The 27,756-nt window shown below is 54.5% G+C and overlaps 2 protein-coding genes across 4 annotated transcripts in view; one reads left to right on the top strand and one right to left on the bottom strand.

Moving 5' to 3' along the window:
- SEPTIN8 (septin 8) overlaps positions 1 to 14,552 on the bottom strand; it is a 33,464-nt gene extending 18,912 nt beyond the window's left edge. For all 3 annotated transcript variants that reach the window (XM_065690952.1, XM_065690951.1, XM_065690953.1), the window contains exon 1: positions 14,411 to 14,552. In XM_065690952.1, the coding sequence (XP_065547024.1) occupies positions 14,411 to 14,440 (30 nt within the window). In that variant the 5' untranslated portion in view covers positions 14,441 to 14,552. The remainder of the gene's footprint in view (positions 1 to 14,410) is intronic.
- A 5,991-nt stretch (positions 14,553 to 20,543) lies between these two features.
- SOWAHA (sosondowah ankyrin repeat domain family member A) lies at positions 20,544 to 24,149 on the top strand. Its single transcript, XM_065690375.1, has one exon. It carries the CDS (start codon positions 21,075 to 21,077, stop codon positions 22,404 to 22,406), a length of 1,332 nt encoding a protein of 443 aa, XP_065546447.1. The 5' UTR covers positions 20,544 to 21,074; the 3' UTR covers positions 22,407 to 24,149.
- The last annotated feature ends 3,607 nt before the right edge of the window (positions 24,150 to 27,756 follow it).

The raw sequence follows: 27,756 nt of genomic DNA on the forward strand, positions 1-27,756 counted from the left end.
CCCTTTGCCTGGCTTTGGTTCTTCTCTTTGTCCCTGACAGTTTGCACTTAAAGACTGCGAGACAAGAGCCTAAGCTGGGTGTCAGACTTTAACTCGAGAGGGAAATAAAAGTCAGGCCATGATCAGCCTCGTGCATCGCTCTATGCCTGCAGCAAGAAGCTCAACAAAACACAAACCTCTGTTCATCTGCATCTCCACTCAAAGCCTGCCTCAGTTCTGCCGCTGGGAGAGCAAATATTGTCAGCTCTGTAAAATAAACCACTTAAATCACAAGGACAACACGTGAGCAGCTGAGGCAGCTCCGAGGCCCCATGCACAAACCTCCCTGGTTAGCATTTGTTACCAGCTTCCAGCTGATTCCAGCCCTGTGCTCTCCCCCAAGGGGCTCCCTGGACGCAGACAGAGCCGAAGCCCAGCTGGGTCCCTACAATCAATTCTGCTTCATCCCATCAGGATCGATCGTGCTAAGAGGAAATCGCAATCATGTAAAGTTTTCCTATGGGAGAGCCGGCATCAAGTAAGGCTTTATGGTGGCCAAGAGTTGAGGTGCATTAAAAGGGGCCCCGAGGACAGGGAGGCCTCAAAGTTAAGCTTTCTCCCAATCATCTGTCACCACACGGCGATGTTAAATCTCAGACCGATGCCTCTGCAGGGATGGAACCCAAGGGCAGGGCGAGCCTGTGCTGATCCGGGCAGCCCAATGCTGGCCCATGGATCCGGCACAGGATGGTGCAGCCACGCAGGGATAGGGAGTTAGGACACACGGGGGGTCAGCATTGTTCAGGTTTGCTTTTCCTTTTAGGAGGAGCCACTTCAGGGCTGGGGGGGCTTCCTCAGCCCCCACTTGTCCTCCTCTCCCCTCTCCAAGCCAGCACATGGGGAGCTCAGCACACCGGTTCCCGGCCCCGCGCAGCCGGGGACAGCCAAGCTGTTCCCATAGAAAGCCACCGAGTTTGACAGTGACACTTTTGTGTCTTTTCACTGTAAATAACAAACAAACCCAAGCAAACAAAAGCGAAGCGGAGAGCCCGCGATGACATTCTGGAGGGGAAATAAACCAAGGCTGCCGGTGGCTATGATTAGGCTGCGAGAGCCCGAGGCTGGGAGGAGGTTTCCAGGCAACAGGCAGCATCGCTGCTCCGCAGTTTAAAATAGGCTCCAGCTCGGCAGGGCTGCATTGAGAACTCAGTCATGCCTCGGCCGGAGGAAACCCAAATGTGTTCACACAGGGCTCGCTTTTCTCCTCTCTCCTGGCGTTTGGCTGCTGCTGGGTCAGGACAAGAATACCCTGAACTCCGAACGGCTCCGCTGCTCTTAGAGCTGCTGAGGCAACCAGGCAGCTCCAGGGCCAGTCTTTGACAGTGACCTTGAAACGCAGTTGCCTTTTATTTCTCTGAGCAGCAATAATGACCTGGTTCAAGTTCAAGATGCTGCCGATACCAAAGCAGAGAAGCAGTTGCTGTGCTTGCAGTGCCTTCTGCTGCCACTCAGCTCCGAAGGATTTTGCTGTTGTTGCTGTGTTAGGACAAACAACTGCTGGGAAAGAGCGAGGCCAACAAAAGAAGCCTTAAAACCCAGGTTTTGCTGGTTTATTCCTTCCCTCCAATCCATCGAGCTTGCAGACTGGGCAGCCCTGTGAATACAACCAATGCTTCTGCTCCCTTGTGCTGTTAGGTGCTTTCCTGGAGCAGAACCTCCCCACCACCCTGGTGGCACTTATCCCTGCACTGAACTGCAGCCAATCCGAGTCTCACCCCCAATGACCAACCCTTTAGGGTAGCTCCAGGACAGCTTAACATGGTTCACGTGCTAGTGAAGACATCAAGGTCACACTCAAAACTGAATTCCTTCCAGCAGCAGCAGCCAGGCTGCAACGCTCAGCATGAACAATCAACCCAGAACACGGATGCTGCAATACATGAGGGCAGCAATCATGCAGCAGTGTAGGGCTTGGTTTAGACAAAGAATTTCATCAGGACTCTTCCCTGTCTGGTGTCCTGCAGGACAGGAGCAGGCAGGTACGTGGCAGAGCTGGATGGTATCAGCCATGGCGAGAGCACAAACACAGCCCTGCCCTTTCCAGTTGCACTGGTCTCTGCCACGCTCCCACAATGCCCAATGAGATTCAGGTCTCTCACAGCCTGGAGAGAGGAATCTCCTGCTTCTCTCCAGGCAAGACCCCATCCTGGGGCTGCAAACAGCCCCGAGGCAGCCGAGGCTCCACGAAGCCCATTTGATCATCTCACAGCACGGTAATTAGAAGCTTGTGATGGCTCCAAGTGCCAGCTCCCATCATAAACAACCACTGCAGCCCTGATCATCACTTCTTGGGTCCCTAATGATCACCATATGATGGGCAGCTACCAGGGTATCACTTCACAGGGAGGCTTTCTACATGCTCTTTAAAGATCTTTTGTGCCTTGAGCTGACCTTCAGGGCTTAAGGCAGAGAGACAAGGGGACAATTTGTATTTTAAACCTGGAATTTCATGGGGAAACCAAAGACTCATCCAAAGGCCAGAGCAGAATTTGTTAAGTTCCAAAGGCAAAGCCCTTTTAAGTATTTCACCGATGCTCTGGGTGGAGAAGCAGAGGCTGTGAAGGCAACAGGCACACAAATGGCACGGCCACGGGAACAGCCGCCATCCCAGAGGGAAATCGATCTTTGGCTCTGTTTGACAGCCACGTCACAGGACCCTTCTCCTGGCACGCAGCAGAGCCGCAGCCGTGCCCTTGCAGGCACAGATGGCCACACTCAGCTGAGCACCATGGAACCAAGGAGAAACCTCCAAACACAGTGCTGCAAACCTGCTCCGAGGCACCAGCCACCCCGGCTCCGGGATGCGCTCCACCAGAGGCTGGGATGCTTTGGGGATGCACAACGTCACCTGGCCCATTCTGGCCACACCAGCACAAAGACACCCAGGGAACTGAAACCAGCACTTCAAGCCCACACCAGCTTCCTAAGCCCATCCACAGCAGGGTCCCACGGACCATGCTGTGCAGTGGGACCGTGGGGTGGGAGAAAGCGGAGGCAGCATCGCTGCGGGCAGCTGGCCACAAACCATATCCATAGAAGATTATGTGTTATTTGGCCCTTTATTGCAAGCGAGACAAGGCATCAGAGAAACACAAGAGACACCAAATCCAGACCCCTATAAGAGGGGCAACTCGGTATTCACACATCCGTTAGGCTCTTCCTAGTAGACAGAAGGATTAAAGAACCCTGTGAGGCTGCAGCATCGAGCACTGTGCCTACGATCCTTTAAAAGCCAGCAGTCTGATCACAGCTTCTCTTCATGCCTCACCTCCAAATTAGCATCGGTTTCACTTTGCGTCATTACATTTTCAGCAACTTCTCCCTGCAGAAGTGGCTCTGTCACTTGTGCAAGCCATGGGGGATGGCAGCAGCGAGGACACCAGCTCCATACCCAGCTCTAGATCTGGCCTGGCTGGGGCTCCTGGTGCGGAGCGGAGCAGCTCGCTCTGCTTTCAGATGAGCTGCCCCTGTTGTCCTCCCTCTCACACCAGGAGCAGCATGAACAGACCATGACATCAGTTGTTAAAATATAGACATTGGGAAGTGCCATCTTCCAACTGAGCTCCACAAGAAATGCTCCTGCTGACGTGTGCCTGTGCTCTGTGCTCCAGACAACCTCAGCTTCGCTTTCCTGAGCTTCTTCCATAGCGTTTTACACACGCACTTGTAAGAGAGCAAGAGGCAACAACACAACCTGTGCACAGCACTCTCCCACGGTGCCTCAATTCCCACTGCTGAGGCACAATCCTGCATATAAATTCCTCCGTCCTGGATGACATCTTGACCTTTAATACCAGATCCTCCAGGACTTTGCCGTGTGAATCCCATTCCAACCTGGGAACAGTCCGTTACCTCCCCAGCGATGCCCGGACACAGCACGGGCACATCACTTCGCACTGCAGGGGCACGGGCAGCCATGGAGTCAGGGCGCACAGAGCCAGGCTCCCTGCGAAGTGCAGAGCACAGAGATCCCCTCCCCTCCAGTTCACAACCAAACCAAACACAGACAGAAGCCAGAGCTCCCGGCCAGGCTGCAGCTCCGGCTCGGCGCGACTCAGGGAGCAGCACGAGGAAGGGCAGGGAAGGCTCCCATGGGCCCCGCGTGCCGTTGGCAGCGCTCCCGTGGTGGGATGGAGCAGCCCGGGCTCTGCAGGGGCCAGCTCGGCACCCGGCACCGCTGGGGACTGCTGCTGCTCACAAACAATGACTTCACCTTCTTGACTGCCCGTCCGCAATCACAGCAGTGCCAACAACGCAGAGATTGACACATACACCAGCGGCGTTTGTGGGATGCTCTTCCCTTGGCTCCTGAACGGGAACGCATGGAATCGGGGAATTGTTCGATCTGGATGCAAGGAGTTTCATTTGTAACTGAGCAGAGAAAGGACTGAATGAGATCTGGCTGTTAAACCCAAGCGGAGCAAGCTGGTCCCATGTCAGGGCTCACGCATGCTGGCATGCACGGCATTGCCTGACCCCTCAGAGCGGGCAGTTCAGGCAACAGGGCAAGACAAACTGCCCACAGACCATGGACAGAGAGACGTGCTTTGGGGTACAGCACACACAGGGTACCAACCCCAACCCCACAACTGTGGGTGCTGAGGGCACCCAAACACCCATCACTGCAGGATTCCTTACAGAGGCGCTGGTGGTTTCACTGTCATTTCACAAGTAAACTGAGTCACGGAGCAGTTGAGTACTTGCTTAGAGACCTTTGGGCAAATAGTGTTGGGAGCCAAATCCAGCTTCTTTGTCCAAGGCGGCACTCCCTGGGGCTTGGCCCAGTTTCTGGATCAATGCAGAATGCTCCGGCGAGTCACCTCTCTCAGGAGATCCCACCCCAGCTCCAAACACCGGCTCAACAAAAGGCACTTGACATCTGCAAGGGACCAGCAGCAAGAACGGGCTCAAGTTTCCATGAAGGAAACCTTCCCCTTGCCAGGCTCTGCAGCTGAGGGACTGTAACAGCAACACCTCCTCTGGCATCTGAAAAGCACCTTCGTGGTGCTGGCAACGTTCAAAGCAGCCACTAGCACACAGCAAAATGCTCTTGTACACACAGAAACAGGGTTATTAGATGTATGACAGCATCAGCGGCTGAGCTTGCACTCTGCAGTCTACACAGCAGAAAGAGGTGGCCCAAGACAGGTAAGGAGACCAGATTTGAGGTTGTCTGACAACAGCCAGGGGATGCAGAGCATAAGAAGTCTTAGCAAAAAGCTTAGGTGTTGTAAGCCTGTCCTCATGGGTGCCTCTGGCACTGGAGATGAAGGGGAGCACACTGAGCTGGGGCTGGCCAGTGGAGATCTCAGCACCTCTCAGGCTAAAGCTGTCACATCTAAACACCACCTAATCTCAAGCAGATTCCCCAGTGCAGGCACAGACTCAGCCGAAGGTTTCAGATAATCTTAAGCGTGTGCTTAAAATTCCCCATCCCCATTGTGGAGCACTTCATAACAGGCTGGGGGAAGGAGAGAGGGAGTGAAAATAAGGCCACGGAGGAAATCTTAGCGGTGGGGTTTATGCTGGTTTACCACTTGTCCTACAACAGCAACCTGCTGTGGTGGTACACAGCCAGTCCCACACATCTGAGATGGCGTGAGCCCCTCTGCCATCGCTATGCAGGGAGGGCAATGGTGTTTTCCGTGCTGTGGCAGCCCTAAAGAACTGTAAATGGTGACACTGTGATGCCTAACACTGCTCTTCCCCCCCACAACAGCACGGCACAGCCCCAGTGGCCTTCATTCACCCCCTTCCCTTCTCCAGCACAGCCCACCGGAGCGCATCCCTCCACATCACCCCCTCATCTCCAGTTGCTGCATGCTCCCAGCCCACACTGACGTCCCCCAACAAAAACCTCACACTGCACCAACACAATTCCCAGCCCCCCTTTAAACCGCTCTCCTAAGAATGCCAGGAATTTTCCCAGACACTCGAGCCTTTATTCACATCCCTCCGGCTCCCAGCTGCACTCCAGGCAGGCAGAAACATCGCTGAAGAAACCAGATATGGAGTCACCAGCAAGACCACGCCAAATACAAATGAAAGCCTCTTTACACTGCAGAGGCGAGAGGACTCAAAGCTGAGGTTCTCTCCTTTGGGGCTAACTAAAGGTTATGCTGCCTGAAGTGATGCTTTTCTTGACAGCTTTTGGACCTCTCTCTAAGAGCAATTCATAAAGCCCGAGAGCAGAGAGGGCATTGAGAAGAGCAACACTCTCCATCCTGGGAGAAGAAGCCAACATCCCACATGCCCAATGCAATCACTCTGGGGCGCACCTGCAAACATCCTAAACACGCACCGCAGTCACCAGCCCATAGGAAGGTGTTTGGGGATTCAAGTGAGAAACTCCTTTGAAGGGAGAAACTCCTTGGGCAAACTCCTTAACTGCTTCCCTGAACCGGAGCTGCTGGTGCCAAAGTGGGGCTTGATTCCTGTGGCACACCTTGGACTGATATCCCAGCAATGCACCGGACATAGGATGCTCCCCGGAGCAGGGATGTGCACATTGGACATATCCCCCCCCTGCACCAGCTTGCTCACTGCAGCCTCTGTGAGGGAAGGGCTGAACCTCAGGGGCTGCCTTCAGCTTTGCTTCAGCCTTCCCTCCTTTAAAACCAAAACAACCACCCAGGGAACAGCATCATCCTACACACGTCTCCAGCACCCAGTGAACTGGCACAGGCTTGAAACAGGAGGTTCCAGTGATGTTCCGCGCCGAGTCTGATGGGAGAGTAAAGTCTCTCATCACTTCCTATACAACATGCATCCAAGATGATACATTCACAACCTGTGAATGCAACATCAGCTTTAGTGTTCTGCAAGCAAACTGTTTCTGGCTTAAATTCCTCTCTTTCTACACTGAAAGCAGAATTCCCACAGGCTTCCTTCCCTGAAGCTGCTATTCAGAGATTTCCCTATAACATTTATGGAGCTTAATTAATTAATAGTGAGGTCTTTCTCCATTAAGAAAGGATGCATTTTGTCCCGCTCACAAGTCCTGGAGGAGAGCTCACAAAGGAGCAAAGCAGGATTTGCCGGGCATTATGCACAGAGTGTTTTGCAAACATGAACGTTGCCTTTGAGAATAGGGGAAGTTGGTTAAAACAGAGAAAACTCTGGAACCAAAAATGAGAGACATTTCCTCCAAAGTGACCTCAAAGGATGAGAAAGTTCAGCTTTTCATCAGCCCAAGAATTCCAGCCCCCAGAAGCTCTTCAAAACCAAGAAAGCAAAGCCCAAAACACAAACACAACTTTTCCTGCAGTCTGTTCCAAAAGAGCCCGAAGTGCAGACCAACTCCACCGCACCAGAGTGCCCGAGCCCCATTCTTTGCCAAGTTACTTATTCAGAAGATGCTGAGGCTTTTGATTTAATGGAACTTCCCAACGAACCCTGACAGGATTAATCTTATCACCTTAAGATAAGCAAGAGACTTTCCCAAGTTCACCCAAGGCAGCAGATGCTTCCCAGCTTGCACTCCACTGATCCCATCAGTGGATCCCTTCCCATCCCCATGCTACCAGGAGGAAGAGGAGGAGACACTTGGTAAAGACAACTTCTGTGGCATGAAGCCGAGAGGGCAGCTCAGTGCCTGCCCCTCAGGAGTGCCATGGAAAAGGATTGGAGCAGTTGGAAAGAAGCACTGAAGAAGGGCCTGGATCCCCACCGTGCCGAAGGAGCCGTGCTGGACACCAGCCACCACGATTGCTTGTTTTAGTTACCACTTAAAATAAACATGGCTAATTCCCACAAACGTGTCCAGAATTTATTGCCTGATTACAATACATGCTATTACTCTGGGTATTTTTAGATGAGGGAACAGGGATGTAGTGGGAACCCAAGAGTTCTGATCACCACTGATGCTCTCCCCAGTTTGCCTTATGCCATAAGCAGCCCCACAAAGAGCTCTTCCAGCTCCTGGACAAGTCTCCCTGTGCTACTGCCTGGGAGACACCAGAAAGAGAAGTTTTACACATTACAGCCACCAGCTCCATGAGCTTTAGCAGAGCCATCGTGCTAATAAGCCGATTGCTATGTATCCACACGCCTCCAGAAAGCCTCACAGTGTATTAGCACAGAACAGCTTTAATGTGAAGACTTGAGGCAATAGAAAGCAAGAAGAAAAACTATCTGAGAAACACACACAGCAAAGAGATAAACCCAAAGGGCTCTTCATTCTGTATGAAAATACAGAATTAAGTCTACGTTCACAAATAGGAGCTGGAAACACCTTTGCTGCAGAAGATGGGGGAAGGACAGCGTTACGGGGAGGCTGGCGCTGGCAGCTCCTCCACTGTGGCAGAGCTGAAAGCTGCGATCAATTGGATTAGGATCCAAAGCCTGCAGCAGCCTCTTGGAAGCAGGGTCTGGACCAGAGGCCCAGCAATGTGCCTCTGCCCCGGGATCACAGCCTCACACAGCCTGGGCACCAGGAGGACCACACAGCAGCGTCGTGGGTCTCCTCTCCCACCAACGGGCTGGAGAGCCCTGGATGCTGCTGCGGGAATGCTGGACTTCCCGGTGAGCCCCAGCATCCCCGGGCACACGCTTCCCACCAGCGGCAGTTGCAGACGTGCCTGTGCAGTGCTGCACGGGGGCTGAGGGATGAGTCCTGCCCCGCTGTCACAGCCAGAACCAGATGGAACGTGCGGTGCCCGCGGTGCATTCCCCTCATGTTTCCCTGCACACGTCACGCAGCGGTGACGGGCTCTTGGCAGCACCTCATGCACAGGATGGGAGCAGCCCCAGGTCCCTCCAGGAAATCCATCCAGGCTCTCTTGCTTCCACAACAATGTGGGCTGGAGGCTGCGGGAGCCGGAGAGGGCAAGAGCCCCGAGGCAGTGTGCTCCATGGGAACCTTCTCCGGCTCCGACATCTCTGGAATTCCGTGTGTGTGGGAGACAGACACTTCCTGGCTTCACAAAGGAATCTGAACGTCCAAACAGAGCGGTGCCTCCACAGGGCTGACCCCGCGGGCCCTGCTCAGCCCGCAAGCAGAGCTGTGACTGGGGATGTACCCAAGGAGCCTGCAGCTCTCATTGATACTGTTCTGCCCCAGCCCACCGGAAATCCCCACTGGCACCCCATTGGGGATGGGGCCAATTCCAACTGGCTCCGCCTTTTGTACCCAAATGTCACAAGTTGGAGGTGAGCACAAGCGCTTACACCAGAGAAGATGCTCTGGAAGGAAAGGACATGGCTGGGACTGAGAAGAAGCAGCACCTTCCGGATTCTTTCCTCGCTTGAGCTGCTCTGGGATGGGATCTCTTACCACCCATCTGATGCTTTTACGTTACATGAATACAAACGCAAAGCTTCAGATGTAAACCCAGAGCTCGCTCCAGCCACGTGGATGGGGAGAAGGGGAGAAGCAAGCAGACGGTGCAGGAGCACACAGGCCCCACCTCGTCAAAACACAGCATGGGACAGGACAACATTTCTAAGGGTTGCAGCAAACCCGAACCAAGCAGAGCAGCTTCTCCCATCCACGGCCTCAATGTGCCCGGGACATGTACTGAGTAATCCCAGTTAACGCCATAAACGCGCCCCTGCCCCACGCGGGCGGGTGGAAGCAGCGTTGCCCACACCCTGCTCGCCTCCCTCTGCCCTGTCGCCTCCCAGATCCCTCCTGATTGCACAACCCGGGAAGAGCTCATTCAGCATCGCGCTGCCTCCCCTCCCGAGCTGCGAGCCGCGGCAGCGCAGGGAGCACAAACAGCCCCGAGCCCTGGGCCCGGGGCCGGCAGCCGCCCGCACAGCCCCGCCGCGGCTGCCTCCTGCGAGGGCAGCGCTGCCGAGGGCCCGCAGCGCCCGGGGCTCCCGTCCTCGCACCCACCGCTGCCGCTCCGCGCGGCCGGGAGCAGCGCCCAGGCTCCCCCGCCCAGCACCGCGGTGCGCCCCTGCTGCCGGGGGAGCCGCCGGCACCCAGGGGCGCAGCCCCAAGACAAACCCGTTTCTGGGCAGCGCCTGCTCCCGGCGCGTACAGCGAGAGGAGCGCGGAGCCGCGACGGGCTGCGGCTGTGCTAATCGCTGCTGCGGTCGAAACAGGCAGAGCCGGCTTCCTGCGCCGGCCTCCCGGGGAGGGATTGCAGGGCTCGAGAGGCAACCACCAATTGGTCTCCTCCCGTGGAAGAGCGTTTTCCCCATTCCTCCTTCCCAGAAAAGCAGGCGCTACAGGCAGGAGGCGGCCGGGCCAGAGGGAAAGGGCTGCTCCCGCTGGGCTCGCTTCCTGAGCCTGTGACCAGCTTGGAGAAAAATCTGTCACTTCTGTTCCACGCTGCATGGGGCATCGCCGGGTTTTCCAGGCTAAGGTAGAAAAACTGAATGGCAAAAACAGGCGAGGAAATTTAACCCTGGAGCTTCCGAACGGTGCCACTGGCTGGGAAAGGGAGAACAGGGCAAGGGGATGGCTGGATCCAAACAAACCCCAGCTTCCACTGGAATTGAGCCATGGAAATGTTTTCCTTGAGAGTCTGATTAAAAGAAAATGTAAGCCTGTGCTAAGTGTGAGTCTTCTGCAATAGCTCTGGTTCACAGAGCTGTTCTCAGCCCGCTCCTCGTGCCCATCTTTCACGGACTAAGGTGTAACACGGCCCCTTCTCACAGAGGAGCAGATTTAGGCTGCACACACAGCAAACAGCAGCAGAAACGCATGGAGTTTATCAGAGCCCTGCAGCTATGGCAGGAACAGGGTTCAAAGGTCCCTCTGCTCCCACAGGGCTGGGAGCAGGCTGTAAGAAGGCAGTGGTGTGAGAACAGGTAACGCTCACCCCAAGCTGCAAAGTGGCCAGCTCCCCCCAGCTCAGCAGCTCACAGAGAACCACAGCACCGCCTGCTCCCGGTGAGGAAGATGGGGCTCAGCTTTCCCTGTGCAAAGTGGTGCTTTTCTGGCAAGATCTTCCAAGGAGCACTAATTTACAGTAACGCTACCAGTAAAAGCCTAGCCGTCAATCACTGACACAAAGGGATGTCTTCTCAGGGCTGTGTGCAGACAACCACCCGCAACCACAGCTCACACAAAGCTACGTGTGTGCATCTGGCACCCGCTTCACTGGGTGTCATGGTTCACAAGTCCCTGCCCCTGCTCACAGTCACTGTGTGAGCACAAAGCGATCAGCTACGGCACCTTCACAACGCAGGGCATCGTGTTGAGTTCCTATCTCAGCCCAACCTTCAGGCTGAGGACTGAAGCTCCTCCCCATAGGTACTGGGCTAAGAGCCCCAACAACTGCCTTTGCACCTCCAAGTCAGGCAATCACAGAGCCCCAGCCTGGTTTGGGTTGAAGGGACCTTAAAGCTCCTCCAGCTCCAACCCCTGCCACGGGCAGGGACCCCTTCCACTGGAGCAGCTTGCTCCAAGCCCCTGTGTCCAACCTGGCCTTGAGCACTGCCAGGGATGGGGCAGCCACAGCTTCTCTGGGCACCCTGTGCCAGCGCCTCAGCACCCTCACAGGGAAGAGCTTCTGCCTAAGAGCTCAGCTCAGGCTCCCCTCGGGCAGGTTCAAGCCATTCCCCTTGGCCTGTCCCTACAGGCCCTTGCGCAAAGCCCCTCAGTGTGTTAACGCAGACAGTTAAGCAGGTCAATGGGGTTTACCTAAGAAGAGAAAGGAATCGATCTTGGGGGGGATTGAAAAACATTCTCAAAAGCAAAACAGTTTTCGAGCCTCAGTCTCACGTCTCATCCCGTTTATTCACCTGCACACCTCCGGTCGCCTCTCCTTCAGCCTTTCCAGCTCCCCCCACAGCTTCTGCATTTCCCCGATGCATTTAATGCACTTTCTGCCTTCCTCTTGCACGCGTTGGTTGGGCTGGTTCCCACTCAATGTACCAACACCCAGCTACTGCTGCCAGCGTCTGCTCCAGCACAGAGCCGCATGTGCCAGCTCAGCACCAGCCAGACCAGGCCACGGAGAAGCTCCGAGTTTGACGACAGATTCAAGTACTTCATAACATAACCTCATAACTGGAGAAGGCCGATGCCCTCCTTCCACCCTGGTTGTAACTGTGATGACAACAACTGGCCTGGGGGTCTAGAAGCAATACTTGCAGACCAAGCCCTGAACACAGCACTGGTGAGCCAGGTTCTCAGTGCAGCGCAGCAGAAACCTTCGGTCTCCAGGGTCTCTCACAAGCACTACATTCACAAAAACAAAGGTTCGGGGGTGATTTTGCTGCCTTAGAGGCAGTTTTCTATGGGTGAGCTTCCTTTCATTTGCTTTTGTTGGTCATTTCCAACAGCAGTACTTCAAGGGAACTGCATTGTGCTGGAGACAGAAGCACTCTGGAGGACTGCACAAGGGGAGCATGCATCTGGGGAGTTCTGAAAACACATTATCCAGACCTAAGGGTCATCACATTCCAGGATGTCAGTGTCAGCTGGACACTTAAAAATAGCTTCACCCATCTGAACAGCATGACCTATTGTGTACCAGAGCCCTCCTTCAGAGGCTGTTTCATCACTGCTTCCTACTGTAGGTACAATCAGCTGGTAAAAATAAATCAGTTTCTCATCACCTCTTGTTGGCAGCATCGAGCTGTTCCCACACAGGAAACTGAGGCACGGTGACATGAAGTGGCACCAAGAGAGCTGCGAGCCCTGCGGAGAGCAACCCGGAACACCTGAATCATGAGGGTCTGTGACGGAGGAGCAGCATCAGAGCAGAGAACATGCACCAAGGATAAAGGAGGCAGCAGCTGGGACCATCCTGATTCCAGATCAAATGGAATCGAGATGCTGCTCTCCCACCCACCTCTGCCAGATCCCAGGTTCCATGAGCCGATCACCACATCCCCTGGCCCTGCAGGTCCCTATGAACTCACCCAGCTCCTGCACAAAGCAAGCAGGTTTTCTCCTAATGGAGTTGGGCACTAAAGTCACGTTGGAGCCTGACCACTGGTGCCCAAATGAGAGCCAAGCACCTTCGGGAACTGCCCTCCTCCCTTCTGTTGTAACTAAAGTGATAGAGCATTGACACAAGCACAGCAAGTGCTCAAGTACGCACCAAAGGACAGAAGATGAGGTTTAAGTTTCTCCTAGGGCATGGCAGTATTTTAGGTTCCTCAACACCTCTGAAAGCCTGCACACACCCCAAACTAACACTAAAACTATTTATTATACAGGATGCAAATGCAGAGAATCGCAGTGAGGCAGTTCCTATTCCCTGCCACCAAGGCTTCCCCTCGATCCCCTCTCCCAGAGCCTGGAAGCGTTTGCTCTCCTAAATGAGAGCCACCACTCAATTTTCCTTTCTGCAAGCTCTCAGTCAGTCACAGTCTTGCAAATTCATTCTCGAGCTGGAAACTTTTGGGCCAGGATTCAAGGAAATGAAGCAGAGTTTGAGATTCTTGGCAAAAAGTAGTTTACAGAGAAAAGAGCAGCAGGGGCTTGTTTGTGCTCCAGTGGCACGTCCATAACCCAGACAACCAGCGCTGCTGTGCCCAGTTTGTTCAGCAACATCACACCAGACATTTCTGACTTTTGAGAGCTCTGCTGTTCAATGTGGGGAAACGCTTTTAGCTCCGAAAGGCTGCAGGATGCATCTCCGAGCTGTTTAATTACAACAGCCCCTCCAACAACAACAAAACAACCAAGCTGTAGACAAAGAAGAGTTTTGAGCCGACACAGATTTTGGGCAGATTGACTTCCGATAGCAGTTATACAACATGTGAGCTGCAGAGGCGGCGGTGCAGGGGTCACGCTCCATGTTTGCTGTACAGCCTTCTTCATACACCGGCTCAGAGAGCAGCTCGCCTCAAGAGTTTGCTTTGCCCGTGTCTGAACCGCCGTGTCCCTCGCAGTATTACACATACACGCACGCCCCGTTAAGTTACTCGCTGTTCCAGAGTGTTTGCATACCGGCGGTATGTAAATAATTCTTATTGAGGAAGCTCCGACCCCATTTCTGCCCGCCCCGCTTTGCGGGCTGCTCCGTGCCTGCAGACACACGGCTATCGGATACCCTTCCCGAGCATCCTGGGCAGCCAGGGCGGACTCGCCACAGGCTTTCGGTACCGGCTGCAGCATCAGACCGCGCACCGAGGCCTCGGAGCCTCCCTGCCCATGTACCCTCCAGCCCTCCTTCCCGCAGGACCCTCCCCGCGCCCTGCCGAGGGCACCGGCAGCGCCCCGCTCCCGAGAGCCTCCTGCAGCCGGGTCCGCGTCCCGACATCCCGCAGCCGGGTCCGGCTCCCCCCATCCGCAGCCGGGTCCGTGATTGCGGGCGCTGGCGGGCAGCGGCCGCGCACACGGGTCCAGCGCCCGGCGCATCCCCCCGGCTGCCCCGGCCCCGCCATCGGCCGGGTTTGTTCCCCACCACCCCCAAAGGAGAAACCCCCCGAGTCCGTGCGAGAGGGGCCGGGTGCTGCTCACCGAGAAGCGCTCCAGGTCGGTGGCGGCCATGGCCGGGGCTGGCGCGGCTCCGGCGGCGGGAGCGCGGCTGTCCCCGCCGCGGGTGGATGCGGCTGAATGGATCCAATATGGCCACTTCCTGGAAACTCCCCTCCGCCCGCCACAGGCGCCGCCCGACGGGACCGGGGGGAACCGGGGGCCGGGCACCGGCACCGGCCGGGGGCGGGAAGGGGCGGGGGCAGCCCGAGCCCGGCCCCGGAGCCGGGCGGCGGAAGGCCCCGGCGGTCCCCTCCGTGCCCGCGGCAGGGTCCGCGGCGGGCGGCGGGTGCGGGGACATCGCGCTGAGCGCGGCCCGCGGCCGGGAGAGCGCGAGTGGGGCCGTGGAAGCGCCGGCAGCATCCTCGGCTGGGCGCGGGGGATGCGCGCAGGGCTGCGGGGACCCCTCTCCCCCTGTTGCCAAGCGTTCGGCAGGCTGGGAGGCCGAGAGACACCAGCAGCGCCTGTCGCACACGGGGGTTACACCGAAGTTGCAGCCACGGTGTGGGTTTGAGCCTGGGTGCCAACAGCTTGCAGCCATCACGCTGCCTGTGTAAGCTAACACACGCAGCAGAGGACCGTCGAGTCTTTCTTCATCATCGCTTCCCACGTAAAGCGCAAAGCCAATCCCGGCACCAGCACCCACAAAGGCGCTGGTATTTTACCAGCTGCTAGCGCAAAGTTTCTCTTGCTTTCTGGTGCCCTCTGCTGCAGTGCACCTATGAATGAACAGCTCTCCGGAGCCGTTCTCCTCTCGGGCACACAGCTGAGTCACTAGAGCGAACCTACAGCCCGCATCCATCCCCTGCCCCGCAAATGCAAGTGCTTTGGTGGATCAGAGGTTAGGAAGAAGGTTGTATCCTCCCTTTAAGCAGTTCCAAGGCGTTTTCTGAGAAGGTGTTACCCAAGTGATCTGCTTCCTGCAGTGACAGACCCACTGCAGGTCACACGAGGTGTTTTTCTGTCCTCCCAGTGGACAGCCTGTAACCAAGATAATTCTGCTAATGCATGCATTAGTTCTGCCCAGAGATAGGTTGCAAAAATACCGCATTTCTATAAACAGGCTATTGCTGAACACCAGCTCTTCATTTATTTCCTTAGGCCACCCGAAATGACCAAACCCCCCCCAACCTTCTTCCTGTCACAGCCCCTGCTCTTTGTGCTACTTTTTCCCTCCTTTCTTTACAGGCAAGCTTGGGAGTCCTGATTGAAGACAATGTAAAAGTCTTGTTTAACACACATTTAAATGCCATTACGGCAGGTGCTTTGGGAGAAGTGATTGACTTCTACTCATTAAAAGCTCTTTTGCTGCCAATGAAGTGCAGAATGTAACGACAGGAGGCTCACAGAGCTGATTCCCAGGCAGCTACCGGCTTCTGGGAGCAGATGCAAAGATCCATGGCATAACGGGAATTCTGAGCCATTGCAAAGGCTCAGAGGCCAGCATTGATGCCCCTGGCTGGGCTGAGCTGTGCAGCTGAGAGCTTCTCCTCCCTGTGTCCCCCAGCACGGGGCAGGACCGCCCCGTGTAGAAGCTCGCAGGTATCTTCCAACAGCTCCTTACTTCAGAAAGCACAATGCTAATGCAAATTCAAGAGGAACCTGCCACTTTCAAAAGCTTCGCATGCATTGAAACAGCTGCTTCCAGGGGAGGGAATTTGATTTGGTGGCTCCTTTAACTGCTAAGGCATCAGTTGTTATGTAAATTATTCCTAATGGCTCAATGTAATAGACATGTATTACAGTGATGGATGCTCCTGCAAGGATTTTAACACTGTGGAATATTAAACCTGCTAAATGCACAGCGAATGTAGGATAAACTGCTAATTTTCTATAAGTAAAGAGCTGGGGCAGAGAGTACAAAGGACTGGAGAGGCACAAATGTGTCCCTGGAACCTCTTTGTCCTGAGGAGAGGAAGGAAAATGCCCCTCGCTGTGTAGCTTTGCAGTAGTTGTGATGATGATCAGTGTGATGTGATCAGCTTTATCCCTTCATGTTGTGACCCTGGGTACGGGCAATGAAGGTAGAGAGAAATAAACGTTCTCGCAGCCCCTCTTCCTTCACACACAGCCACAGGGATTGAGTGATCATCATACCTGCCACATGAATGCAGCATCAAGCCCAGGGCCTTGTGAAGCTGCCGCATCCTTCAGGGCTGAGCAGAATCCTTGATCTTCAAACCAGGTAGTGCAGATCGACAGAGTCCTTCATGTTTTCAGTGCAGGCTGGAGGAAGCAGCTTGTTGATAACTATTCATTTCTTGCAATGTGTCCTCCTGGGGTTTATTCACAATCAAACGGTGATCGAATGGTTTCATAGCTGCTCTTTCAGCAGCCCTCCCACCAAACACCTTATTAAACTTTCATCGGTTATACTGACGATGTATGACACTTAACAGGTGTCTACAGGAGAACTGGAAGTCAATAGGAGCTGTGGGTCCATTTTCCCTGTGCACACTGAGCATCCCAGTGAGTGTAAATGGGATGGCTGGAAACAGGTTCTTGACTTCCCTGCTTCCCAATGCTAAGGGGCAGCATCACCACGCTGTACCTCATGCCAGGTTTGCATTGTTCTGCTAGAACCCTATCAAGCTTTCAGGCACCACTGAAAACCGGGGGATGCTTGGGATGGGTCCTTGCCTCATCCATGTGGAATGAGCAGGATTTAATAAATACAGAGTCTGAGACGCGTGGAAAAGTGCAGCTGAGTGGTTGCTGTTGAGGAACATCGTCCGAGCCACTTACTGAGGTCCTTGAGTCAGAGCTGAACCTTGCTCATGTATGAGAAATGCCTCTTATCTGCAAATAACCTTCCCCCCCTCCTCCCTGCCCCTTCTCAGACTTGCTCGATTGTTTCTCTATGGAAGGTTACTGCATTCCTCCGTGGAACAAAGGAAGAGCTATTTCCCTTCACAATGCGTGCCCTTTGTTTCACATGAAAATATCAACAAGGAAAGTGGAAAATCCTGGGCTTTGTCATCCTATTTGTTCTGGGACCCCTGATTTCAGCTCGGAGGAAAGTAAGTTTTCCTTGAGGAACAAATGCTCTGTAGTCAACAGCACCTCAGTTTCACCTTTCTGCAAAGCAGGCACACCCCCTCTGACGGAGACTATTCCCCAGATTCCCTTTTCTTCCTCCGTCACTTCCATCCTGGCACCTCACCTTCCCTGTGGCTCAGGGAATATAACACAGGAAGGAGCAGGACCGCGGCTACCATCTCCTTCAGTTCTGAAGTGTCACTAGAAACTTCTCCACTCTGACTGGATGCTTTCCTTGAGCTCCCACTTGATTTCCTGGTTGTGTGCGCTGTGAATAATTACTCACTTAACCTTTACCTCCCTCCCTGAGGGGGTGGGAGAAGGCTGCAGGCTCTGCGCCGTTTACTACACTGGGATGTTGATAGTCTGCAAGTTTGTGGCACTTCTTCACCACCAAAGCATCTCTCTCCAGTGCCACGGTTATAAATAGGGGCCTGCAGCTCCCTGCAGCCTGTGACGCAGAGCCAGCACCCTGCCTTATTTGTGTTCAAAACCCTAGTAGTAAATGAATTCAATCACGGGCTTCTGTGCATTGTTTGTGCCCCAGCCAGGAGATTAAAAATACCAAGGCAGTTGGCTTGAAATCTCCCCCAAAGCAGCCCACAGCGTTCTGCAAATAGCCCGACAAGAAATACTCTGTAGGTTTTGGTGATACCGAAAAACTTCTGCTTTCTCAGGCTGGAAATCTCAGGTGACGGACGAGCACCGCACCGGGGATGCTCCAGGGTTTTATTGTCTATGTTAGTAAAATTCATTCAAACAGCTTAATTTCTGCTGCACAATCTGATCCGAAAGCGACCGATGCTCAGTAAACCGAAAAGAGCTCACTAGGATCTGGTTCCTTGGTGCTTGACACTTGGCTGAAAGGTAGGCAACCAAAAGGCATCAATTATACCATTCATGGTCTAGTGTGAGGTGTCCCTGTCCATGGCAGGGGGGTTGGAACTGGATGATCTTGAGGTCCTTTCCAACCCAAACCATTCTATGACCCTATGATTAACAAAGGCAAAGGCTGGCAAACAGGACACGCTGGAGGATTAGCCACAATGGTGCTTTCTAACTGGTTACAGAAAGCACAGGCCTAACCTAGCACCCACTGACAGCAAGACTGCGCAGAGGAACACAACCACATGGCACAGGCTGCACACAAAGGATGAAGTGAGTGCACGTGGGGCAGGCGGGTGGGGAAAGAGCTCCTTGGTCAGGCAGTAAAACAAGAGCAACCAGTTTGTGGTCAGCACGGCACGAGGAGCACATGCAGACATCCTGTCTCCTCTCCTATGGCCTCCCAGGCCTGCATCCTTCTGCTCTGGGGCCATGAGGAACACCAGGACCTGCAGTGGGGAACAGTGTCAGTAACACCCCTCCTTTGGGTTCTTGACCCAGCACAAGCCCTTGGAGGGGCGATGGGATGCCCGTGCAGGCAGGGAGGGAGCACAACACCTCTCCACAAGCACCCACAGAAACACCCTCAGCATAGCGGTGAGCCCAAGGACATACCCTGCCGTGCTTGAACCAACTCAAGCAACAGGAGCAACTTGTCCCTTAACATTTGTAACGTAAGAAAACATTTTCTGTAAGAGCCTATTCTTCTGTTTCCCTCCTCCTGGCACTGATTTGCAGACACAAACTATAATCCTAGGGTACAGTCAAAAGTTTGCACTGCAGCAATCACAGACTGCTGAGATTCTCTTATGCCTGCAACAGATTCCAGTAAGGAAAAGAAATCAACAGCAAAACCAAAGCATAGCAATTAATGTTTGGATGCTCTGCATTAGCTCTCTACAGCAGGCCAGGCAGAACCATGGTGATGCCACGAGCGAGAAGGCGTTGCTAGCACAGAACACTCGCCACCAGCGGGTGCCTGAGCAGAGGGTGAGGCTGCTGCATATGCGTGTCAAAAGGCAGTAATAAGAGGTGTAGAAATCCATAGAAATACTGAATTGCTACACGCAGCATGAAGATTACACACTATTATGTGACAGAACATTACAGCAGCAAAGTGGTTTTGAGGAACTGGCTCAGCACCAGGTTGTTAGCAAGAGATAAAATGGCTTTTCAGAGGGTTGCACAAAGATGGAGAGAGAAGGGGAAGGGCCTCCAAAGGAACGCTCTGAGCAGTGTGTGGGAAGAGCCTCTTCCACCACCAGCACGAGGTGTGAGGAGGCAGAAGGGAGGTCAGCATCAGCGAGGAGGGAGATGCACTGCTTTGGGGATTGATGTGCCTCCAGCTGCCTTCAAAACAGAGACCGAGCACAGGCTGATAGTTCATTTTATTCGAGTTCTAAGACAGTGAAACTGAAAACGAATCTATTTTCTGGATTCTTACCCACCCTTGTAGAGAGAGCCACTTTTATCTGCCTTCACACCACGCTGATGTTCATTCTGCACTCAGTCTCTCTCGCTGCTTTCCTAGACAAGCTGTTCAGCCACTCAGGAATCAATGTAGTGATCTCAGCCGCAACACTCTGTGTAGGAGAGCACAAGTTTGCAGGCTGAACGTCATCCCTCGGAGAGGTCCTCAGCCCCACTCCTCCGCCTGGGGAAAGGCACTTGCCTGGGTTTTCTTTTTACTCCCTGTAGAAGAGAGAACAATAATCCTGTTGAGTGCTTAAGCAGAAGTAATTGATATGGCAGCAGAGACAGCTTCTCTCTTTTAAACAGTGAAGCTCTCTCTTCTCCAGGTGTACATGAATAGATGCAGGGATGTCGTTAATCATCTATACAGATACATGTATGCACATTGTAAATACAATATAGGTCATAAATATATAGGTAAATGTAGGGAATAGAACTGCAGCTCCTGCAGAGCACAGTAACAAGGGATGGGACAAGAGGAACCGGCCTCAAGCTGCACCAGGGCAGGTTTAGATGGAGCTGAGGAACAATTCCTGCCCCAGAGGGTGCTCAGGCATTGGAACGGGCTGCCCAGGGCAGGGCTGCAGGCACCGGCCCTGCAAGGGTTCACACACCGTGGAGGCGAGGCCTCAGCGCCATGGGTCAGTGGTGGCCTCGGCAGTGCTGGGGAACGGTTGGACTGGCTGAGCTTAAAGGTCTTGTCCAACCAGGCTGATTCCACGATTCTGCAGAGGCTGCTCAGAGAACGGACCCCTGACTTTGCAGAATGATTTCTACCCAGAGCTCATTCGCTACCACTGAAACAAACACACAGTCACTTTAGGGAGCCGCCAGAGGACTGAATCAACGCAGCGACTGCCGCTGCTGCGGAGGCTCCGAGCGCTGCTTTAAGGGCGCCCTCACCGACGTCCGGCTCCCCGAGGGAGGAGGCACCAGCGCGGCGGGGCCGGGCCAGGCGGGTGCGCTCCCTGCTCCCCGGAGCCGCGGGGCAGGTGCGTGCTCCGGGCGGGTCCCTGCCGGCAGCACCGCCCCGCGGGTGGAGAGCGGCGCCGGTGCCGCTCCGCTCCCTCGGGGAGGCGGCGGCACGGGCAGGGCCGGCCCGATCCGATCCCATCCCATCCCCTCCGCGGGGGACGCGCTCGCTGCCGCCGCCGCAGGTGCCTCCTGCTGCGGATCGCGGCCAGCCCCGAGGCCGGGCTCAGCTCCGGGCCGGGCCGGCGGCGGCTCCATCAGCACCACCTGTAGCGGCGGGATGGAGGAGCTGGACCTCAGCGCGGCGGCCGTGCTGGGCTTCCTGCGGGAGCGCGGCGGGCGGGTGCGCAACACCGAGCTGGTGAGCGCCTTCCGGCCGCTGCTGGAGGCCGGCGGGGACGCGGCGGCGCGGCGGGAGCGGTTCAAGGCGGCCGTGAACGCCGTGGCCGTGGTGAAGGAGCGCGACGGAGCCAAGTTCGTGGTCCTGCGGCGGGAGCTGCGCCGGGACCCTCCGGCGGGGGCCGCGCTGGCGCCGGGGGGCGATGGCGGCGGCCCCGAGCCCAGCGCCGAGCCCGTCCCCAGCGGGCGGCTGTCGCCGGCGCCCCCCGAGGGGCTGCCGGGGCCGCGGGCAGTGTCCGAGCTGCGGGGCCTGTTCCAGGGCGGCGGGGGCGGGGTGCCGCTGCCCGGCGGCGCGGCGGGGGCCCGGCGGGAGCCGCTGCCCAAGCCCTGCATGCTGCCGGTGCGCTGCGTGCCGGCCCCCGCCGCCGCGCCGGGGCTGCCGGAGGCGCTGGGGTCCCCTTTGTCACCCCCGGAGGTGGAGACCGGGTCCCGCTCGCCTTACCTGCGGCGGGCGCCCAAGAACCACCGGGCCAGCGAGGAGACGTCAGCGGTGCCCCTGGAGCAGGCGGAGCACCAGTGGCTGGTGATGGCTGCGGACGGGCAGTGGACGCAGCAGCTCCACGGGCTGCTGCTGGGCGACGCCAGCTTGGCGGACAGGAGGGACTTCATCTCGGGCTTCACCGCCCTGCACTGGGCCGCCAAGAGCGGCAACTGCGACATGGTGACAAACATCATCAGAGCGGCCGAGAAGGGGGGGACCCGCGTCAACGTGGATGCGAGGTCGCACGGCGGCTACACAGCCCTTCACCTGGCCGCCATCCATGGCCAGGAGAAGATCATCACCATGCTGGTGTACAGCTACCACGCCAAGACCGACCTGCGGGACTACAGCGGGAAGAAGCCGCATCAGTACTTAAAGGAAGGGGCGTCCTCCGTGGTCAGGCGCTTGCTGGGGGACCCCAGCCTTCCCCACAGCACAGAGCCCTCCGTGCCCATCAAGAAGAGCACAAAGCTTGCGGCTTCCATCTTGAGCTCCACGAGCACTTTCCTGGGGGTGATATCCGATGACATGGCTTTCTACGATCTCACCAAAGGTTTAAGGAAGCCTTCGTCTTTAAACAAGCTCCTGGCTGCCACTACGGGCCCAAGGAGGAAGCCAAAGACCAGAGGGGGCTTCCCTTCATATTCCTCCCTCTCCGAGGTAACGGAGGAGGAGGAGGAGGAGGTGGTTGTGAAGCGCAGACCTGTTTCTGAGCTGTTCTTTGGCCACTAGCCTCTGCCTTCTTGGGATCCAAATTGTTTAATAACGTGACCAGGGCCTCGATTTCCTCTCCCAGAAGCAGCTTGGATTTCTTCTCTCCTGTCTGTCTCTTCGGAGGTTGGACTAAGCCAGTGATAGAGGCCCCAGAGGCCACTGGCTGAAACCTAACTCACAGCCACCCATGGAGAGGGAGCTACCCTGGGAGCACTGCAGATGCTGTGTGTGCCATCCTGCTGATGTGTCGGTGGAGGCTGCAAACCTTATACTTAATGGTTGAAAACCTAACCCTCTGTGTGTAGACAGGTTAAAATGCTTAAGGTACAGCCTTCTCCAGCCTTGCTGGAGAGCAAAAGTAAGGTAAAGGACTGCATATTTTACACTGTGAACAGCAAGCTGGTAGCTGGCTACTTGTATATGGCTTGTTACACAGGCTTAAATTCTTAGAGGAAAGATGCATAGTTTTCTATGATGTTTCTGACTATTTTGGTAACAGAAGAGGAATATTTCTATTTAGAAACAAATTGTGTACTTTTTCAAAGCAAAGTTTCTCACTATCACCAATGCTAACGTAACAATCTCAGTTATTGCCTAAGGTGTTTTAGTAGATGAACTACTTTACAAAACTAAAACCCCACCATCAGCACCATGACCTGTCTACCTCAGCCTGGAAGCAAGGTTAGCATTGTAATTGTGGCTTTTCCTCTTCCTGAAAGCCTTTCTGACCGGGTGGTACTAATCTTTGATGATACTGTGAATGCTTAAACTTGACTGGAGTTCAGTCACTTAATCTGAATAAAACCCTTGTGGATACTTGATAGTGAAAAACTGAACTGAAAAACTGGGAATTGGATCCTGCAGTTTCCGAGCAGCCAACTGGAAACAAAGGCTCCTGTGTCTGATTCTTCTTATTTAAAGCTTGGCCTTTGATTTTGACCTACTTACAATAAATGTTTATAATGTTTGGGCTTTATGTTATGTTAGGTGTTTCGTGATGCAATGTCTGCATGACCTCTTAAAGCACAACTTGTCTCAGCAGCATGAATCATGGACCTAAAACTAACTCTTATATTAGAAACAGAATTGTTCCATCTATAGAGCTCCATGTAGGTCCCCAAAGCATGCTAACTGCAGGTTAATACACTGCAGTGAGGTGGTTATTCTTTTAATTGCTGTTTGCTTAAAGGTAATGCAAAGGGGCAGAGCTAAGAACAGAAACTGCCCAGCTCCTGGGGCCAGCCTGCCAAACCATCACCTAGACATGTAACTGAAACCCCTGTGTGTTTCAGAGGTGATGAAGGGGATGGTGGTACTGTGCTCGCTTTGCTTTTCAGCCCCATCAGGTGCTCCGGTCCCCATACTGAAACACTTGGTTGCATGCTTTGCCTTTCTTTCCAAGCCAATGACTTCAGGAATGTTTGTTTTTTCAGCCTTGAATTAAGCCTCCTACTTCTAATTGGCTGTAATTGGCTTCTCCTGAATGCTCCTACAGCAAGGAATGCTGTAGGACAGTGCTGAGGGGACCACTGCCCCCTTTTACTTTCCAGTGTTCTCCCTGAAGTTGATGACATTGGAGTGGTTGGGAGCCTACCCAAGACTGCAGAGGGGCTGCTCCACCTGCTCCCGTAGGAGCCTGGGTTCCACTGCACTGCTCTGCTTCCACGTTGAACTGCTTAAGCTGCCAAGTGAGCGCCGGTGCTCCAGCACCTCCCGACTTCTATATCTGGAGTAGGGTTTAAAGAGAAATAAAATCCTATTTGCTGCATAGCTGTCGCTGTGACCAGTGCCCAGCGTGCTCATTTGAAACCTGGATTTGTGCTGCACTGGGTCAGCTCACAGGCTTCCAGGGGAAAAAAAAAGGCTTTCCAAGTTTGCTGGCATTAAACCCTTTTCCCCCTGTGCTTTCTGAAACCACAGCAGCGTGTGTGTGTTCACATTGCCTCTGAGGGCACCGGCAGGACTGGTAAAATCACTGTGTTTCTGCGTGAACTGGAAACACTCCCCAGTTTGACTCAGCCTCATGGGGAAGTCTGCCCATTGGTTGTAGCTCTGAGCTTGGTACCTGTTCAAATAGCTGAGATTTTAGTGCTAATTCAGAGCGAAGCCTATTTGCGTCAGAGGTGAGGGTCAAGGATGGAGGCTTTCCTGGTTAAAAAACAACCAACCAACCTGTAAAGCGTGGCTGTGACTTCACCATAAGGAAATGAGGGAGAAGGCCGTGTTGCTCCTGTATTGTGTCGAAGGAAAAGCAAGAAATTACAGCCGAGATAAGACTTCATTGCAACAGGTAGCATCAGGGAAAACTCTGTGCTCCTCCTTCCTGGGAGGCAGGGGAGAGATAAGGTGCTGTGATAGATCCAGCAACACCAGCCCTGTCCTGCAGCATTCCCAGGCAGTGCTCAGGGGCCTGGCAGGAAGGTTGCAACACCGAGGTGTGGAGCTGGCAAGGTCGGTGCTGCGATGGGGTGCACCCAGCTCTGCCAACACGCTTGTGCAGTGACTCAGCTCCTGCCTCCTCCTTGTTGAGCAGACCGAGGATAAGTGAGGGCTTAGGCAGGCGGTGATGAGTGTACCCCGTGCTGTACAACCTCAGGGGCAAACACACACTGAGAGGTACAGAGAACAGGGCTGCAGTCTCAGGAAGCACGCATTACCTTTGGTTAGAGGTTGAACCGCTCCCTCGGCTTGCGGGGTTTGGGTTTCTGTGTTGCATTTGGGCTCCAGAGGGGACACTGAAGGACGATCGGGGGAGCGTTTTGCTGGCAGAGACAAAGGCTGTCACTGGTTTAATGGTGGGTCCTCATTAATTTCACTGCATCAAGCCCAGATCTGGCCGGACACGGGACGATTTGCATGTGCATGAATGAGCTGTGCTTTCGACAGCACCAGAGCCGAGAACCGCAGCTCCCAGCCATGCTGGCCCGGGGCAGGGGCTGTACCACAGCGAGTGCCATGGCTGGGCAAGCAGCCTTCTGAACCTCTGGCACGGGCCAGAGCTGGAACCTGCCTGCTGTGTCATCACAGCTGCTTGCAGGAAAGGGGAAAACCCAAAACCCTCCACGCCTGCCCTGTGGACATGGCTTGTGTGGTGGGGGAAGGCTGGGAGCTGCAGATGGAAGCTACAGATAAGGCACAGGCCAGGACGCAGGAGTTTGAGGTTGTATTTTCAGGCCTAAGGGGAATGGCTTTAACCTGCCCGAGGGGAGACTGAGCTGAGCTCTTAGGCAGAAGCTCTTCCCTGTGAGGGTGCTGAGGCGCTGGCACAGGGTGCCCAGAGAAGCTGTGGCTGCCCCATCCCTGGCAGTGCTCAAGGCCAGGTTGGACACAGGGGCTTGGAGCAAGCTGCTCCAGTGGAAGGGGTCCCTGCCCGGGGCAGGGGTTGGAGCTGGAGGAGCTTTAAGGTCCCTTCAACCCAAACCATTCCGTGATTCTATGATTTTACCTGGTTACTGCCTGCCTGCTTGCCACATCTCAGTTTTCCTGCTATAAAATACAATCACTTTGGTCACTTCTTCAAAGCACACAGTATTGATATTGCACATCAAGAGAGTGTTTTCAGACCTGGCGGCAGCACCAGCAGCGTCTCCAAGCTGTGAATGCTGCACACTCAGGGGAGTGCCTACACAAACAAAACTGGCTGGGATTGTAGCTCAGCAGCATCGGAGATGAGCAAAGCTAATGTTTGTCTGACCCTGGCTCAGGCCTTGCTAAAGATAACTCAGCTCATCCATTCCTCGGCACCATTTGTTCTGAGGGATATCAGCTCATAAACCTGTGCTGACGAGGGCTGCAAACAAGCTTCAAGCCATGGTTCTACACAAAGGGATAGACTTTGTCCTCTCAGCTGCGGCTGCTGAAGCAGCACGAGGTCCTGCAGCGATGGACAGGCTCAGATGCCTTGGGTACCTCCATTCCCTTGTGAGTGCCACACAGAAGCCCCTGGTCTGTGAAAGCCCCGGGACACGCCGCTCCTGCCCTGCCTTGGAGCCCTTTACAAGGTTCTGGCTTCATCACAAAACCAAGGTGCAGCAGAAGAGTCACTGAACAACTCCAGCGGACCCATGGGAGTTCCAGCCACCGGCTGAAGGTAGAGGAGGCGTTTCGAGAGTCTCCTAACTCCCCATTGCTCGTCCCTTCTCCTGTCCCGTGCATTTCCACTGTGACCTACATTCCTTGGATGCATTTGCCTCCTGATTTGCATATTAATCTGAATAAAATGGCAACGTGGCAGCTTTTGAGTCATTTGGACTAATGTGGGACCCCCCAGATTCAGAGGTTGTTAACAGGGACTTGGCCAGCACACAGCACAGGCATCAACAGCGCGGTGGGTGGTTGTTGGAGGGGGAGAACAGGGGCACGGCAGGTCACACAGATCAAAAGCTCTGCATTGTAATGAGGAACATTCATTTCCTAACCCAGTTCCAAGGTTTAGTTCACTGATTTGTAACAGAAAGCAAATAACTGCTCCCATCTCACCCTTACACCATGTGTGCAACCCTGAATGAAGCATCGCCAGTGGCTGGGCACCTACCACTCCTTTTGGTGTGCATTGCCAAGAAAGTCCCATCAGGAAACACTTTCTCATGGCGATGTGGCTGCCTGCAGCAAGAGTGTCTGCGCCAGGTAACCTAGAGCAGGTCAAAAAAGGCATTTAGAGAGAGATAAAGTGCTCTGCCCGGCTCGTTCCACTGATCAACACCATTAGACCTGCAGGGATTTCTAGAACAGAGCTGCTGCACAAGCACGTGGTGCAGCCCCATCGGAAGCAGCGTGGTCCTACTGGCTGCCCTGAAAAAGTGATAGATCCAAGTGCACCACAAAGCATTTTAGGTTAAACCTGTCTCAACAAACTCTGCTGGTAGCAATGCAGGTCATACAGATAAAGGGAAAACTGTGCAGAACTCTCACTGCTCCTCAAGGGACATAAAGTATAGCAGCAACACAGACCTGGCCAATCCACCTACCCAGGGCAGGGCTAGGACAGGATGTACTGCAGCAGCTCTACCAGTAATACCCCTCGAGGCAAGCCCCAGCCTTGGCGACTGCTCTGAAACCACACAGGACACATGGAGCTGTACCCAACCAACCGCTGGTCTTCAGCTCAGATGACCAAAAAAAAGCTCTGATCTTACATTACAACAGTGATCTGCCCCTAAGCCCGGGCAAAACAGACCCCTACTGTTAATATTGGTGCAGCTTCAGTATCTCCTTCCCTTTCTGTGAAGGAAAAATGCTGGATGCGCACAACAAAAGCAATGCTGACACCTCTCAACTTCCTTTTCCTAGGTAGGAGCTCTGCTCAGTGTTGCCTCAGGTAGAGAGTTACACTGGTAAGGTGATAGAATGGTTTGTGTTGGAAGGGACC

The sequence above is a fragment of the Lathamus discolor genome, chromosome 10 (assembly GCF_037157495.1).
Source record: "Lathamus discolor isolate bLatDis1 chromosome 10, bLatDis1.hap1, whole genome shotgun sequence".
Classification (NCBI taxonomy): domain Eukaryota; kingdom Metazoa; phylum Chordata; class Aves; order Psittaciformes; family Psittacidae; genus Lathamus; species Lathamus discolor.

Bases quoted from the DNA above. Each gene is read 5' to 3' on its own strand.
- SOWAHA (XM_065690375.1), top strand. From the start codon at position 21,075: ATGGAGGAGCTGGACCTCAGCGCGGCGGCCGTGCTGGGCTTCCTGCGG.